This window comes from Populus nigra, chromosome 4 (genome assembly GCF_951802175.1).
Source record: "Populus nigra chromosome 4, ddPopNigr1.1, whole genome shotgun sequence".
Lineage (NCBI taxonomy): Eukaryota > Viridiplantae > Streptophyta > Magnoliopsida > Malpighiales > Salicaceae > Populus > Populus nigra.
Window position 1 is genome coordinate 698,710 of NC_084855.1, and position 18,025 is coordinate 716,734.

At 32.5% G+C, this 18,025-nt stretch overlaps 2 protein-coding genes across 2 annotated transcripts; one reads left to right on the forward strand and one right to left on the reverse strand.

Annotated features, from left to right (window-relative positions):
• Positions 1–7,589: 7,589 nt before the first annotated feature.
• LOC133692238 (serine/threonine-protein kinase BSK1-like) lies at positions 7,590–13,454 on the forward strand. The gene is made up of 9 exons (XM_062113026.1): positions 7,590–8,197; positions 8,297–8,432; positions 9,108–9,241; positions 9,419–9,524; positions 10,633–10,718; positions 11,572–11,760; positions 12,139–12,306; positions 12,422–12,535; positions 13,081–13,454. The coding sequence occupies exons 1-9, from the start codon at positions 7,817–7,819 to the stop codon at positions 13,336–13,338; spliced, it is 1,572 nt and encodes a 523-aa protein (XP_061969010.1). The 5' UTR covers positions 7,590–7,816; the 3' UTR covers positions 13,339–13,454.
• Positions 13,455–14,138: 684 nt separating this feature from the next.
• On the reverse strand, positions 14,139–17,368 carry LOC133692237 (ATP-dependent zinc metalloprotease FTSH, chloroplastic). The gene is made up of 5 exons (XM_062113024.1): positions 16,016–17,368; positions 15,316–15,562; positions 15,031–15,214; positions 14,627–14,798; positions 14,139–14,504 (listed from the first exon to the last, which is right to left on the reverse strand). The coding sequence occupies exons 1-5, from the start codon at positions 17,303–17,305 to the stop codon at positions 14,283–14,285; spliced, it is 2,115 nt and encodes a 704-aa protein (XP_061969008.1). The 5' UTR covers positions 17,306–17,368; the 3' UTR covers positions 14,139–14,282.
• Between the last annotated feature and the right edge of the window lie 657 nt (positions 17,369–18,025).

Sequence of the window (18,025 nt, forward strand, 5' to 3'; positions counted from 1 at the left end):
TATCTTTTGCCCAGCAACTTCAGTTCCAGCCGGTAAACTTTTAGGTTCCGTTTTACAGTGCAGTACCGTGTTGTTGAAACCATAGTTATGAATTCTGTCTGATAGGTTGACTTAGACCAGGGTTTTCATTTTTGTGTCAACCTAGAACAGATTCAACTTTTTTTATATATTTTTTTTAAAAAAATTAAAAATATAAAATTAATTTATGAATATTTAATCTTGTATATTTTTTTTATTGTTTATAAAATGTTTCTTATTTTTTCAATATAAAATATATATATATAATATTTTCATATGGAATGTTTATTAACTTTTTTCATGTGGGATATTAAAGTCTCAAATATTATTTTTTAATTTTTCAGGTTGACTCGCATCAACCCATGTGATCTGGGACTTGGCCCCTTGATAGGGTCAACCCCTGAATCGAGTTTAATAACTATGATTGAAAACTATATTTTACTCCAATCACAATTTTAAAAGTGTTTGGTTTATCAACATATACGAGCGCAAAAATAAAACATCAAACCTAATATTGAGATGTTGTAAAAAATAAGTGATAAATGAAGATAAAAATATTTAACATCGTAACACAAGTAATTTACCTTATTGTGTTTAATGAATTTTCTCTATCAAAATAAATTTATAATAGAAAAACACGTAAAATTTGTAATAGAAACCGACATATGTATAAAATTAATTGAATAAAAAAAAATGCAAAGCTGCATATATAAAAAATCTTATAAAAAAATCAATATTAAAAAAAATAATCTATATAAAATTAAGAAAAAATTATAGATGAATTATACTTATTACATACCTTTTTAAAAACTAAACATAACCAATATCATTAAAAAAATCATCACAAACTAATTAAAACATAAACTCAAAATTTATTTGAAAAAAAATCAACTAATACATTATTTTTTTTAAAAAAATCAAAATAAAAAAATCAGGCCAGGTCTAGCGCTTGATCCAATCAAACAATGTCCCTGCTGCTTTATATTCTTTTTTAAGTTTAATGGGGCGGACACCATAAAAAAATAAAATTAACTTGTCGCTTGCATCAGCAAATGACATATCTTTTGTTGATCCTTGGAACTATGGTGGCTAAAAAATAAGGTCCTTTATTTTTTTACCCAAAACTCATTTCAGCCAATTTTTGGTTTTAAACATTTAGGAAACGCTCTAGAAACCTCGTTAAACCAATCCATGATAACAAAAAACATAAAAAAACACCCTAAAACCTGAAATCCACTCGAAAATTAAAAAAAACTTTTCAAGCACTAGATATGTCTTTTTTTGGTGTTTTCAAGGTAAAAAAAAATATAATCTTAACTCTCATCGTCATATGAAACCATTTTACATAAAAAATAATTATTTTAGTGGTCGGATTCCTCACCAACATACACTTTCTCTCTCTCGTTCAACCAAAAAAGGATTGAAAAATAAGTAAAATAAAGTTTGGTATCAAAATTAAATTTTGTAAAATTCAAAGAGTTGGTCACCTAATAGCTAAAAAAGATGGGGACTCAAATGAATTTTTAATCGAGATTTTTAATATGTCATCTATGTTACCTGATTTTTTTACTTTAGTCTTCTTTCTTTTAATTCAACCTCTTTATATTAAAACATGTAATTAGGCTCTAATATAGTCTTAAAAATGCTTAATTGTGAAAAGAAAAAGTTTAAAAATTAAATTGAAATTTTTTAAAAATTACACTATTATAATCTATAGTAAAATATGAGAGGGTGTGTTTTTGTGATCAGTAAAAACAGCACATATTTTAGCTTTATACAAGATAAGCGACAGGATCCCTTTTTTCAATGTTAACGAGATGACATGTTCGTGTGCTGCCGCGGGTTTAGAAAATAAATGCACTTAATAGCGTTATAATTATGAACCAGCGCTAGATAAGTAATAGAAATTAAAAGTATGATGGAGCAAATATTTCATGATGAAAAAAAAAGTTGTGTTGGTGATCAAAAACTTAGAGACTGAACAAAATGATTTGTAGCAATTTACCGTGTTTTGTGAGGAAAAATACAGTGCTTTCGCCACATGATTTAACTTTTCAGTTAATAAAAAGAAAAAAAAATAGAAAGCTAAATTCTCTACCAACTTAATATTAAAAAAAACCAACAAAGATAATTTTGGAAGGAAAAAAACCCATGAGAAAAAACGTTGTAGCAATTGACAATGTTTTGTGAGGAAAACTATAGCGCTTTTCCCAATAAAATAAAATAAAAAACCGTTTAGAGAAATATTATAGCAATCCACAGTGTTTTGTGAGAAAAACTACAACGCTTTCCTCATATGATTTAGTTTTACTGTAATTATAATTCTTAACCAACTCAATATTCAAAAAAAAAATTGACAAAGATAATTTTGGAAAAAATCATAAAAAAATCACATGGGAAAACACTGCAACAATTCACAGTGTTTTAAAGAAAAAAAAATTACAAAGCTAAATTCTTAATCAGCTTAATATAAAAAAAATCGACAGAGACAATTTTAGAAAAAAAAATAACAAAACAAACACAAAAAAAAAATCATGTTGGAAACACTGTAAGAATTCACAGTGTTTTGTGATGAAAGCTACAGTACTTCCCTACATGATTTAACCTTATTTATAATGACTTGTAATTATAATTTACAAACAACTCAATATTAAAAAAATAAAATTAAAAAATAAAATTTGAAAAAAGTTATAACAAAAAACCATGCGGAGAGACACTATAGCAATCCACAATGTTTTATGAGCAAAGCTACAATGTTTCCCCTATATAATTAAGCTTTATTATAAAATTAAATTATAACCAACTCAATATTAAAAAAAATAAAATCGACAAAAATAATTTTGAAAAAAAATATCACAAAAAAAGAAAACACAAAAGAAACTGGAAGAAAACCATGTGAGGAAAAATTGTATCAATCCATAATGTTTTGTAAGGAAAAACTTGTATTTACTTGTAATTGCAATTTTTAACCAACTTAACATTTAAAAAATAAAATTGACAAAGATAATTTTAGGAAAAAACATTATAAAAACAGAAAAAAACTATGTGGGGAAAAACATTGTAGCAATCAACAGTAATTTTCAAAAAAAGCTACAGTGCTTTTCTAATATATTGTAACTGTAATTTTTAACCAGCTCAATATTAAAAAATAAAATAAAAAAAGATAATTTTGGAGAAAAAAAATCATGCAGAGAAACACTATAGCAATCAACAATGTTTTAAAGAAAAAAATTACAAAACCAAATTTTCAATCAGCTCAATATTAAAAAAAATCGACAAATATAATTTTAAAAAATAAAGAAATAAAATAGAAAAACTATGTGGAAAAATATGCAGCAATTCACAGTATTTTAAAGAAAAAAATTACAAAGTAAAAATTTTAACCAGATCAATATTTATAAGGTAAAATCAACAAAAATAATTTTGGAAAAAAAATAAATGAAAAAATAGGAAAGTTGAAAAAAAAATTTGAAAAAAAAGGAAAAAAAAAAGAAAAAAGGGAAAAGTTAAAAAAAAAAAACAGGAAGATATAACAATATACCATGTATAAAATATAATGTATAATACATTAACTGATAATTAGACGAAATCTCTTCTTCGAGTAGTCGTAAAGCTGGTGCTTCCTCTGTATCGTCCTGGTTTTGCGAAAAAATTGCTTCGGTGGTGGCTTGATCTCTTGGGGGTTGCATGACAGAATTAGTCTTGCATCGGGACAGAAACCAAATCTAAACAGACAGACAAGTGTAATTAATTTATAAGTAATTTTATCAACAAACTTCATGGAACGAAATTTAGTTCTTTTAACCCATAATTGAAGTTTATAAATTTGTCAAGCACTGGACAGCGACTCTGCCGCTTATGGAAACCACAGGAAGTGTACACATGCTGAAGTTAATCGGTTTGGGGTTCGGAACATAGAAAGTCGACAAGAATGGACATTGATTGATTTTTTAGGACCAGCTAATTCGAGCTGAAATAAGATCTGGACACCTTACAAGGTTCAGTGGCCTTGGACCAGCCGGTCCCTTTCCGAGGAATTGGAGATGGATATGCTGATTGGCCAATATTCCAAATGCAAGAAATACTCACACTCCCAACCATACCATGTGTTAGAAAAGGCATGTTATCTGCTTATTTTGACTTTTATTGATGGCTGCTGATGGCACCGCAAAGTTCCGCCGCATCTTCCATCTTTGTACCGCCTGCTGAACATTAATGGTTGGCATGCCAACGTTGTTTTGCTGTTCAACGTGTTACCAAAAAATCAAGCAGTGTCGAGCTAAGATTACTATGATTCAAAGGAAGAAAGGTAGCAGATTATGATATTACTAAAGGCCCTTACAGTTATAGTTCCCTTCGTGCATCGCTTTTCTCGTCAAGCCGCGTTGGATCTTCTCCTCCTGGTTTGTGTCGTCTTCTTTTAAGGGATGCTATTGACTCTGTTTCTGTTCATGTCTGGTTTTTTCTTTCTTTCTCCTTTGCGCCAAAAAATATAATAATAATTACGTTTCTCGTTGCTATTTTTATTTTCCTTTGGAAGAATCCATATCATATTGTTCAGTGAAAAATCCAAAAAATACTAGCAAACCTGACAGTGAACCCATGAAGAGAAGTCTTTTATCAAGCAAACTATTATAATGATACTTGAGTAATTCTAGCATCCTTGTAATACCAAACTTGATTTGATAGGTTATCTTATTAATTTGTCAACTTAGGAACCCAGACGCTATCGAGTTAGTGAAATATCAATTTCTTTAAAAAATTAATATTCTTTTTTTAAAAACTTTGTTTAACTTGGATTAACAATTTTTTTATGATTCAATACTAACTTTATTAAAAACATTAAAAATATTTTTTTATTGTGTAGATACATGTTGCATTCCAGGGGTGTTTGGAAGTATAATAAATGTTATTTTTTAATTTTTTTAATATATCAAAATAATTTTAAATTTTAATGAAAAGTTAGTTGCATCGCAATATATTTGGTATTATGTTATAAAATGTTTTTTAAGAGGATATTTATTGCTTGATAATACATCAATTTTTTTTTATATTTTTATATTAGCACATTAAAATTATTAAAAAATATAAACAAAATAGTATTATTTTTAAATTAAATACACTTTTAAAATATACTCTTATGTAGTTTTAAAGGCAAAAACAACTATGACTAAATATTAAACCAGATGAGATGGTCTTTTCATGCTGATAATATTTTATTTTAAAAGATACGCAACAATTAAATTAAGCATGCTAAAACAGTTTGTTGTCTTTAGCAATCATCATCGACAAGTATGAATGATGCGACGCTAGAATGCAAGCTCGCCTGAGGCTTGCGGGCGAGCAAGATTCCATTTTCGACCAAAGTAAACGTCCAGGTGTGAATCCAGGCCTCGACGAATAAAAGAGTGAAAACCATATCTCACGAAACTACACAACCGCATTCTCTCGCCGAAACTCGAAACGCGTGTTATGTTTCACGCGGAGTTTTCTTCTAGAGCCAATCATTGTTTTTTCCATCCATCTTTCACACTAATAACACGATTTATATTTTTTTGCTTATAAGATAGCGCTAGATTACAGTTCTATAATAGAAAAGAAAAAATGAGTTTAATACGGTGGTAGAAATTATTTTTTAAAAGCATTTTTTATTTTAAATTATATTAAAATAATTATTTTAAACATTATCTCACGTTGAAATAATTTTAAATATTAAAAAATAATTTAATATTTAAAAAATAAAATATATTTTTAAAAAGTATCTAAAAACAAAAGTTTCTACACTCCCAAACACTATCTGAAATAATAAAAATAAAAATACATTTCATCAAATAAATGCAGATAAAAATATAAAAATAATTTTAGAGTGATTCTTCATGCTTTTAAAATATAAAAAATAAATATTATTTCAATCTCTTCTATATTAAAACAATAATCATATATTATCTAAATTATTACTTCTAATTTTGAAGATGCACTCATCAATTTGCTTTTTTTTTTTTGGGAAAGAGGAAAAATAAAAAAGAAACAAATATATACAATTTTTTTTTCATGGTTTCCTTATCTTGTGCTTCAAATTCTTCGCATTTATGAGTTATCTATAATCCATTTATTTCTGTGATTTAATAATATTTTTGAAAAAATTTCAATTTTATTTTATTCTTTATTTGTTTCAAATTTTTTTTTTGTGTTTTTAGATTTTTTAATATTTTGGTGTAAAAATAAATTTTAAAAATAATAAAAAATATTATTTCGATATACTTTTAAGTAAAAAACACTTTAAAAAGTAACTATTACCATAATATCAAATGAGTTTCTAATCAAATTCTATAACGAGAATTATTGTAAAAAAAATAAAAATTCGATTAGTTGTTCAATGTCTGCTTGATATTGCATATAAATTATGTTTAAATATGTTTTAAAATTATATATGGTTTGAAAAAATATCAAATTGATATTCTAATATTTTCTGATAATTTTGATATGTTGATATAAAAAATAAAAATATATATATAAAAAAACTATTTTAACACATTTTCAAATAAAATAACATTTTTAAAAAATACATATACCAAAATACCAATTACATATTTAGTAACCATTTGACAGTACGTTAACTTGTGTTCTTTAAAATCTTTTTTTATCAAGAAAATATTAAATTGATATTTTGTAAGTGTTTTTTAATATTTATAATGTGTTATTGTAAAAAATAAAAAAATATTTTAATGTATTTATAATTAAAAAACACTTTAAAAAAACATTATACACCATAATATCTAAAATATTTAAAATCGTTGCAGTATGTGATAGATATCATGAAACTAATTTATTAATTATAGAGCAGCAGAAATATGTATCTTGTTCAAGCCATTGATACTTTAATAGTCGAGAAAAATATTGTATAACTTATTTATTTTTCCTTTTTCCAGCCCTCTGATTTTAAATTCATGGCTTTTCTTCGAATTTTGAGTTCATTTTAGTACACGTTTATCGCCGGGTCTTTAAATAATTTTTCATCGATACCTAACCTAATCTGAAAAATATCAATATATTAATTAGCATGTAAATCATGCTAGCAATTATGTTAATTGAGCAATTAACAAATATTATATAATTAATCAAGATGTTATTTGATCAAGATATTATTTAAACTTTAAATTTTAAATGGGATCAAATAAAAATATCATTTAATTAAAATTATTAATTTATCAAAATTATTCTATATTATTGTTATAAAAATGAAAATAGTAAATGGGTATTGCTCGAGGATTCATTTAAGTAAAATAGATAGTTTCATTTACTATTTATTAATAATTATATTTAGGCATGGGTAATTATAAATATTGACAACTCCAAGCCATCTTAACTCAAGTATAAACATAGAAACATACAACGTAAGGGTTTTATATTTATAGTAATAAGAAAAAAATAAAAATATCGCGATAAATTACAAACGTATTGTTTTTTCGTTTTGTTATAATGACAAAAGTACCCCTGCGTCACGTAAAAGGACAACTCAGTAGTAGAAAGCAAGACAGAGAGGGACAGAGACAGAAGTTTTGTCAGTACAGAAACCCAATAATATATTTTTTTTTATATATATTTTGGAAAAAAAAGCAACGAAAATGAAACGAAAGCTGCTGCTGCTGCTGCATCTGCTCTTCTTCTCCTTCTTCTTCTTCACTCAGTAGATCCCTCTTTCTTACTCACTCACACGAGTGGATAGCCAGCCAGCCAGTGCTCCCATTCTTTTTCTTTTTTTTCTTTATGGTGCTGAGTCAACTCGGGGTGAGATATTATGGGTTGTTGCCAATCTTCTTTGTTCAAAGCACCAATCTCCGATGACAGTAAAAACAATCAACAGCAACAGCAAAATCAACAGCAACAACCACAGCATGTACGAATTAATCATGCTTCACGGCCAACAAACGGAACGGAAACAAGCGGTGGTCTTGGAGGTGGTGGTGGGGTGCTGTCTTTCACGGAGTTCTCATTGGCTGACCTGAAAGCTGCGACGAACAACTTTAGTCCCGATTTTATCGTGTCTGAAAGCGGTGAAAAAGCGCCAAATGTTGTTTACAAAGGACGGTTACAGAATCATGATAACAATAATAATAGAAGTTGGATCGCTGTCAAGAAATTTACCAAACTTGCCTGGCCTGATCCCAAACAGTTCGCTGTACGTAAATAAATTATATTTTCTTGTTTTTACTTCTAAATTCGTTTTGGGGTTTTGATTTTGTTGATGGGTTTTTCCTTTTCTTTTGTTTTTTTGAAGGATGAAGCGTTGGGTGTTGGGAAATTGAGGCACAAAAGGTTAGCGAATTTGATTGGTTTTTGTTGCGTCGGAGACGAGAGGCTGTTGGTGGCTGAGTATCTGCCAAATGATACCCTTGCAAAACACTTATTCCACTGTATGCACCTTCTTGCATTATGTATTTATATGCATTTTTTTTTCTATGTTGAATTTGATTAAGCTTTAGTTTTTTTTTATTGATGTTTATTGAATTTGTTTGAAATTTTAATGTTATTTAGAATTTTATGTATTATCTATTCCTATATTTTTACAATGAAGTGAGTAGGATAATGTGGTAAGAAACTTGAATACTTTTAGATTAAGCTGCAATTTGTTGTCATAATAATGGGATTTCATTCTTGGTGTTGCTAAGTGCTTGAGCTTTTTGTTTGTGTTACCGATGACCATGTAGCATTCTTATCACCGGTACGGGTATATTAAGAAATTGTTCGTGTTCAAGGCAATGATGGGGCTAATGACATTCTGATCATTTAGATGATTTCTGTATGGATACCTCAAATCGATTGTGACGTGTAAAAGGAATTTGTTTAAAAACGAGTAGAAGAGGAAAGATGGAATTGGTTTTTACTCTGTGACTTGAAGGTATGAGCTGGGAGGGTTGCAAAATTTAATATCAGCCTGTAACAATGTCTCTTTCTATTCAGCTTGCAGAAATATTGGTATCTTGTATGTTGAATTGAACGATTATTAAATAGTCATCAGCAAATTTTTCTACCAGAATATTAACATATTTTCCGTCCATTAATACAATTTCACCGTGCTTTCTTGACAGGGGAAAACCAAACTATTGAGTGGGCAATGCGTTTGAGAGTTGCACTATATATTTCTGAAGCTTTAGATTATTGTAGTTCTGAAGGTCGTCCTCTGTATCATGACTTGAATGCTTACAGGGTGCTTTTTGACGAGGTATAGTAAGTTTATCTTTTTTGGTAAGCTTGATGATCTATCATAATCTAGCCTGTCTATCTAACATTTGCATAAATTTTTTTATCTATGATTTCCATTTTATTTGATTAGTTTAACATCTCTGATTGTTTTAAGATATTTCCATTTGCATAAATTTCTAGTGGATGGTTTTGGCAGAATGGAGATCCCCGGCTTTCATGTTTTGGATTGATGAAAAATAGCAGTGATGGAAAGAGTTACAGTACAAATCTTGCTTATACACCTCCTGAGTACCTACAAAATGGTAAATGCTTTTGCTTTGTTATAAATCTACTTTGACTGTTGTTGATGCCTGTTTGCTGTGACTTTTCAGTAGTCAGTTCATTCACCTCTGTGCTACGACATGTCATTTGTGTCTTCTCTGCTGTTGGAAATCCCTTGAAAACAATGGTTTAAAATGCATGATGACAATATTTTGGTTGAAAGTATCCTAGTAGCTACACCTTGAAAAAAAAAAAAGCTCCAAGTATCACGAGGATAATCTTATTATGAATTTTATAGAATCTGTAGTGTTTCTCAGAAAAAAAGAGGTGAAAAATCAAAGAGAATTCATGTACCATAGAGGAGAAAAAGAAGAGAGCTGGGTCTTTTCACAATTGAATTTAGTTTGTTCTTAAATAAGATACAGAGGAGCTGCTTCAAACACAGAATATTTTGAGGACCGTTATTGGAAGACAATTTACAAGAGAGCGATAAAAATACTTGGTCCAACTTAATCATATTTGTACAACCCTCCGAAAGAGAAAATAAGAGAATATACATTTTGAGCAGCTAATTTTATCTCTGTTTTTCTGTGTGAAATTGAACTGATAACCTCATAAAGGTAGTGGAATTTTTTTTTCTAATTGAAATGTAAATATAATGCCCAAGGATTGCCCAACATCAGTATTTATTGAGATAAGGACATACTCAGACAATGCGCCTATTCTCATTAATCAATCCTCCATGCATGTAGGACTGGTGCCTCAAATCTTTTGTTCTATTTTTTGAGTAGCCTTTCGAATTCAATAAAATGTTCTACGAGTTCATGTACTTAAGGCATTGCACTTTATGTCGACGAAAATTTCATTTTTCAAATGTGAAAACTTAAGTGGTTGGCAGTAGCCCTGTATAACACAATGTAACCAAATCTGGTATGAACAAAACTTCGAAATTTACAAACTAATATAATGATTTATGCCTGGTGCATACCATTAGCAATCTTGCATTTTCATTTCCAAAGAAGTGCCTTGCTCAATTTCTTTGTATTGCATAACAGCCCTCATTTTTGCTGCATTGCAATTCATTTTTGCTTGTATTAGTGACTACTATCTGATCATTGCTTCATAAAAGTAACTAAATCTTATATCTAGGAAGGGTCACTCCAGAAAGTGTCATCTTCAGCTTTGGGACTGTCCTTTTGGATCTTCTTAGCGGGAAGCACATCCCTCCTAGTCATGTAAGTAATTCATACTGTCATTCTGTGCTGAACATCAGAATGCACAGTTTCCATTTAGTGGTTCAACAAAATGATCTTTTTTTTTTGGTGGGCAGTGGAGTCCTATATGGCGATTCTTAATGGGATGCCATTTTGATAGTGCTTACTCTCAAGTTTTGTACATGATTAGTTAAGTAGAAGCTGGAGTCAAAATCATTGCTCAATGTGTTTGGATAATTTTGACTGAATTCTAGCTGGAGCCTTGGATTTGATTACTTGCTGTCCATTGTCACAATCTTGAAATTAAGAATACATTTATGTTCTCAATGCTCAACTGCTCTTTTCTCTTAATTACACAAGCTTCTCTCTCCCCTATGAAAACAAGCAGTGTGAGATTGAGTTGCATGAGGATGTACAAGTCGATATTATTTTATGGAAGATGGCTGACTGGGAGTGTATATCTAGTCCATGTTGATACTCCATTGTTTGAGCTTTGAACCTGTTCTTGCTAATATTATGCCCAAGATCTCTGATCATGATGACACATTGTCATTGCTATGCTATAACTTAAATGGTTGAATAGATAAAATGACAGTTAATGCTATGCTAATGCTTAATAGGGAAATGGGAAATTGACAGCAAATGGAGTTGTATTTTTTTTTTACTTATAAAAGTACTTCATGTTAGTTTTTCTATTTGAAAATATGTATTATATATATTTTCGAGCATCTGTAAAGCAGTAGCCTGCATGGCAGAAATATGTATTATTTATACTATCAAATATATTTAAAGCAGTAGCCTGAATGGTAGACTAAGCTGTAGTTACTAAATGTTAGATTTTTTGTTGGACGTTTGACTCATGTGCTCCTTGCAGGCTCTTGATATGATTCGAGGGAAGAACATTCTTCTTTTAATGGATTCTCATTTGGAGGGAAACTTTTCAACTGAAGAGGCGACTGTGGTTTTTGATCTTGCCTCACAATGCTTGCAATATGAACCAAGGGAGCGACCAAATACCAAGGATCTTGTTACAACGCTTGCACCTCTGCAAAACAAACCTGATGTAAGCTGCCCACTTTGCATCATTCCTTCTGTTTCATACAATTATCTTGTTTTAGTGTAATTTGATAATACTTGGGATCAGAATACAGGGGCTAGTTAAAATCTGGAATGACTAGATTGCTTGCCACAATAGAGCCCTTTGTATTACTTGATATCTTGCCATTAATAAAGTATTTTTGCCTTAATTATTATCTTCCTCAACAGATTTGCCTCTATCTCTCTCTCTGTATCTCAAGGAGGGGGTTGGTTTTTTGTTGCTATTTAGAAGTTGTTCTTCCTAGACAATGCATTTAAAGCAGCTTTGAGTAGCTTCAAAATGTAGATGGTTGTATTCATGTAAGACTGGTACAGTTTTGGGATCTTAAATCTTCGCTTCCAGGTTCCATCCTATGTGATGCTGGGAATTTCTAAGCATGAAGAAACAGCACCACCTACCCCACAGCACCCGCTCTCTCCAATGGGTGATGCTTGTACACGGATGGATCTCACAGCTATCCATCAAATATTGGTAATGACACACTACAAAGATGATGAAGGAACCAACGAGGTAATTGAATTGTACAAATATTATTTCTGTGATATCTATTTTACAAAAAGTACTTTTCAAGATATCCATTTCTAATTCTCTGCTGAAATCTTCCATTTTAAATGGGTATTCTCAGTTATCTTTCCAAGAGTGGACACAACAAATGAGAGATATGTTGGAGGCTAGAAAGCGTGGAGATGTAGCATTTCGTGACAAAGATTTTAAAACTGCTGTAGAATGTTATTCTCAGGTGTGTTTTCTCTTTTATCTGTGGATGAGATAATGGCTTTTCCTGTATAGAAGTAGTAATATTCAGGATGTAATAGGCTTTATGTTGCTGAGACTTTGACGCTACTAGTTACTTGGATACTTTGGCTCAATATTCTTACTATGTTTAGGTTGTGATGGTTTCGCCTAGGATGGTAAAGCCTGGGTGAATTGATTTATATCTTTGGTTTCGGAATTCTGATGTCTCAACCATGAAGTTTACTGTTAATTGTAAATTGTTGTGCTTCATCCATTAGGATTTGAGATTATCCCTGTCGACTGGACTCATACTATATTTCTCTTAACAAGGTCCTGGGGATGCCTTGTTAATTTGCTGGCAACAACATAGTTCCTGTTCTTAATCAACTACAAACTATGAAATATACTTGAATTAGTTTGAATACGCAAGTCGGTATTCATGTAGACTTGGTTGTCCATGCCTCCCTACCTCTTCATCTTTGAAAGACAAAAGTGTAAGTGGATTCTGTAGGTGCTCACTGCTCAGTTATAAAATGCTTGTTCGTGCAGTTTATAGATGTGGGAACAATGGTATCTCCAACTGTTTATGCCCGGCGTAGTCTTTGCCATCTCCTATCTGATCAACCAGATGCTGCTCTCCGAGATGCGATGCAAGCACAATGTGTCTACCCTGATTGGTCTACAGCATTTTACATGCAAGCCGTTGCCCTTGCCAAGCTTGACATGCACAAGGATGCAGCTGACATGTTGAACGAGGCTGCTGCATTGGAAGAAAAAAAGCAACGTGGTGGTAGTGGTGGAAGATGATCTCAAGAACACGACTCTGTATTATTCTTTTGTAATCAGATCAATCATTGCAGTTCTTGTATAAAAAATGTGGGTTTGATGTGGAGAGGGAATTTGAAATGTTGTTTTTGCCCAAATGTACCATAGCGTGGCGGGGTTCGGGGTGGGGTGGAGAAGAATACTACTGCACTGGCCATTGCACTATTTTTTCAGAAATTAAATGAAATAATTGATTTTGTTGTTTCGTATATAAAGAGAAACATCCAACGTTATTGTTTTTGTATATGAAGGGAAACATATAACATGAACTAATTGTGCAATGAGGACACAGAGCCCCGAGGTTCGATTAATCATATGTATTCTTTTGGAGGTCATTGATGGCTGTTAATATTAAGCTTTCTAAGAAGAGAATGCAGCAGAAATCAAGAACAAAAAAGTTTCACGAACAGAATCTGAAAGGAAATGCAGCCTGAAAGTTTCCCAAGAAAGAACAGAATCTTGGGGTAAAAACTGGCAGGATGTTTGGCTAGAAACAGAGAACGCTCTGAGGATATAAATGGTAGGTTCCAAGGACATTGGCACACTTTAGGCAATATAATTAATATAATAATAATAATAATTATTATTATAGTTGTTTTTAAAAATATTTTTTATTTATAAATGTATTAAAATAATATTTTTTATTTTTTATAATTTATTTTTAACATCAATATAGAAATACTATCTTAAAAAAAATAATTAAAGCAAAGAAAAATATAAAATTTTTTAAATACAAAAACAAACGGTTTTTTCACATCACATCCTAATGAGAAAAGCAATGATTTTAAAAACTAGTAGCAGAATCTTGCCTATACAAATTCTTGGCCTTCATATTACAAGATTCATAAATAAAGAATAATTGATTTTTGTGTATGCGTGTATGTTTAACTTATAATACAACATGGTTTAGATACTTAAAATTGCAATCAGGAAACATATAGTTCAGCTTTTCCATCAATGAAGAGACTCATGAACTCTTCTCCATCAACACTTTCTTTTTCTATGAGGAGTTGAGCAAGCTTGTGGAGGATGTCAATGTGAGTTGTGATGATTTGCTTGGCTCTTGTATAAGCTGTCTCCACCAACTCTCTTACCTCTGCATCCACCACATCAGCAGTCGCCATGGAGTAGTCTTTCTGGGATGACATCTGTGATTGGAACACAAGAGGGGTCTTAATCCAATGTTCTTGTTGTAGAAGAGTAGGAAATGGTGAATACGAGAAAGCTAGTGGACGGGAGAAGGCAATAAAACTTCAAGCACAAACCCTACCTGTTGACCCAAGAAAGGATTTCCACCAGGTCCACCAATGGCAACCTGACCAATCTTTTTGCTGAACCCAAATCTCTCAACCATCTGCCTTGCCACACGTGAAACTTGCATGAAATCATTGGATGCTCCAGTAGTCACATTTTCCTGACCAAAAATCACTTCCTCGGCAACCCTACAGAAGTAAAAATCGCAGGTTCGGTAAAACACAGGCAATTCCCTTATTTGCATAAAATTTCTTTTAACTCAGAAAATAAAGCTCGCAGTTCAACTAAGGTCCAAACTAAAGGGAAATTTGATGATGCTTGCTCACTCTAGAATAGCAACTTGAAGAGCAGGAAAGTACTCATATGCCTTGCTACAATTTTTCCCCTGGAACTAGGCCAATCAATACGAGTAGAACTAACCTTCCACCAAGTGCAACAGCCATTTGATTCTCCAGGTAGCTTCTACTGTACAATCCAGACTCGAGCCTTTCCTCACTTGGAGCAAAAAATGTTAGACCACCAGCTTGGCCACGAGGAATGATGGATATCTTGGCTACTGGATCATATTCAGGCATAAGTGCACCAACCAAAGCATGCCCAGCCTCTGCAAATGGAGAGTAACACACATAATTAGCCTCACAAAATTGAATCCTGGGATATAACAAGAGACCAGAGGAAAGGCCAAAAGGTTATCACGCATTTTACCGTGATAGGCAACTAATTTTTTCTTTTCATCCGAGACAACAGCATTTTTCTTTTCTGGTCCTGCAATGATCCTCTCCAGAGCATCAGAAATCTCATCTTTGCTTATTTCCTTAAGGTCACGCCGAGCTGCAAGAATGGCTGCTTCATTCATCAGGTTCTGCAAATCAGCTCCAGTAAATCCTGGGGTCCTCCGTGCAATCTTTTCAAAATCCACATCCTTTGCAAGTGCCTTCCCTCTAGAATGCACCTATAATTCATAAAAGTATAATTGTTCACTATTCTAAGGTCAAGCAAGAACAGAATTTGTAGACAATGGGACAGGCTTACAAAACAACCTGATTCTAGGATGCATTATCAGACAAATCAATCTAGTATCCATAATCACACCAATTCAGAACAGTCCATTTTTCTCTAGAAACAAACATATCAAATTATAGAAAATTTATTTAGTATGCAGTGTCGGACCAATTAATAACTAGACCAGAAAACCATCATTTTGCAGAGAATTTATCTTATAACACCAATATTAACATTCAGAGTTTAGCTGCCCTAAACTACTGCCTCTTAATAGACACGACAGGACACACACACATGCACGCAAACACATTCTGCTTCAATTGTTTGTTTCCTTTTCCTAATCTGTGTCCTCAATACATCTTTACGAGGAATAGAACAACTTGGTTGACATTGTTGAACTTACCTGAAGAATCTTGACTCTACCAGCGACATCAGGCCTATCGACTGTAACCTGTCTATCAAACCTTCCCGGTCGCAACAAAGCCGAATCAAGAACATCGGGTCTATTTGTAGCAGCCAACACAATAACACCTGAATTACCCGAAAATCCATCCATTTCAGTCAACAACTGATTAATGGTCTGCTCTCTCTCATCATTCCCCCCTCCAAGTCCAGCCCCTCTCTGCCTCCCAACCGCATCAATTTCATCAATAAAGACAATGCAGGGCGCTTTTGACTTTGCTTTCTCAAACAAATCTCTCACTCTCGACGCCCCCACTCCAACAAACAACTCAACAAACTCCGAGGCTGCGCACGAAAAGAACGGCACCCCCGCCTCTCCTGCCACAGCTCTGGCCAACAATGTCTTCCCAGTCCCTGGCGGCCCAACTAATAAACACCCTTTAGGAATTTTAGCTCCTAAGGCTGTGTACTTATCAGGATTTTTCAAGAAATCAACCACCTCTTGTAACTCCAATTTAGCCTGATCAGCTCCGGCCACATCAGCAAACGTCACACCGGTTTCCGGCACTTCTTGAAACTTCGACTTCGACCGGCCAAAATCCATTGGTCCACCCAACCCACCGGGTCCACCTGGCCCACCTTGCGCCCGTCGAAACAAGAGAAACAAACCAGCAAAAGCAAGAAAAGGGAACAAAAGATTTCCAATAAAATTAAAGAGCCCATTACCAGAATCCCCCTCGGCAACCGAAATATCAACGCCGTTCATCGCTAAAATGTCGATCAGATCAGGGTCATTAGGGACAATAACGGCGGCACGACGACCATCTACGGCGGTGAGTTGTAGGGCAGAACCATCTTTGCTGAAACGAACTCTTTCCACTTTCCCTTTCTTGACCGCATTCAGAAACTCGCTGTACCGCCATTGACTACCTTCAGGAAGGTCAGAAGTTGACTGAGACTGGGGTTTCGGAGCTGTTAAGAGAAGATTTTGAGCGACAGGAGAGGATGGTCTGGTGGGCTGGGCTTCAATAACAGGAGGAGGAGTAGGTGGTGGTGTAGGGTTGTCAATTGCTAGCGCCTGAGGGGTTAAAGAAGAGAAGATTAAGGCAGTAGCTATGGTTGCTTGTGACTGAAGGGATTTTAAAGACTCATAATTCTTTTCATTCACAATTTTCTGAAATTTTTTGGGCAGAAGGAAGGATAAGGAGGGTCTGGTTGTTTTAGGACAAGGCAAGCTTCGGGAACCAAAGAAGTTTGAAGTGAGTAAAGGGTTTGTAGTTGATGATGCCATGCTCTGGTTTTCTGGGATGTTCTGCCTGAGTCTTTGACACTCTGTGGTGTGTCTTTGCTTTATATTTATCTCTTAGAGAAAATTAATTTTTGTTCAATTTTGATTTGGAATCCAAGTGGATTAAAAAGGAGCCATAAATTTGGGGTGTTGTTTGAGAAGTATTTACGTGTACAATACAATATCCACTTGTTTCAAGTTTCCTACAACTTATATGCAGCCAATCGGCAATTTAGGGTATATTTCATTGTTGCCCCCCTTCAGTTTGAATGTTTCAATATTACCCTTTTTTTGGTTTCGAAAAGATCCATCATTACCCTTAATCATTAAATAAAATAATTTTTAAACTTGAAAAATCTAAATTGAGTGTTAATTAAAAAAAATCAAATCAAGTTTTTAATTAAATCAGATAAAATATTTACTCGGCGAGACTCTGTTGGTTTAATCATGTTTTTATCAACTCAACTGACTCAATTAAATTCAAAATAATAATAATAATATCATTTTAACAAAATTGATTGACTTGGTGATTCAATGACTCACAATATCTTTTTAAGATTAGTACTTCAATCATGTTTGACAATTATATCAAATGACACATCTCTTATTTTTCAAATTTGGTTTTGATTTTTTTAATACAAGATTTTTGTTATGTTTTCATGATATATTATGAGAGGTATGGAGGGGAAATGAGACATAATCATATATAAATAAAATAAAAAA

Excerpts from the sequence above, each read along its gene's own strand:
- LOC133692238 (XM_062113026.1), top strand. The coding sequence starts at position 7,817 with ATGGGTTGTTGCCAATCTTCTTTGTTCAAAGCACCAATCTCCGATGAC. Across the intron at positions 8,198-8,296 it reads CTGATCCCAAACAGTTCGCT|GATGAAGCGTTGGGTGTTGG; the intron begins GTACGTAAATAA and ends GTTTTTTTGAAG. Across the intron at positions 8,433-9,107 it reads TGCAAAACACTTATTCCACT|GGGAAAACCAAACTATTGAG; the intron begins GTATGCACCTTC and ends CTTTCTTGACAG.
- LOC133692237 (XM_062113024.1), bottom strand. The coding sequence starts at position 17,305 with ATGGCATCATCAACTACAAACCCTTTACTCACTTCAAACTTCTTTGGT. Across the intron at positions 15,563-16,015 it reads GTAGAGTCAAGATTCTTCAG|GTGCATTCTAGAGGGAAGGC; the intron begins GTAAGTTCAACA and ends TATGAATTATAG. Across the intron at positions 14,505-14,626 it reads ATCCTTTCTTGGGTCAACAG|ATGTCATCCCAGAAAGACTA; the intron begins GTAGGGTTTGTG and ends TTCCAATCACAG.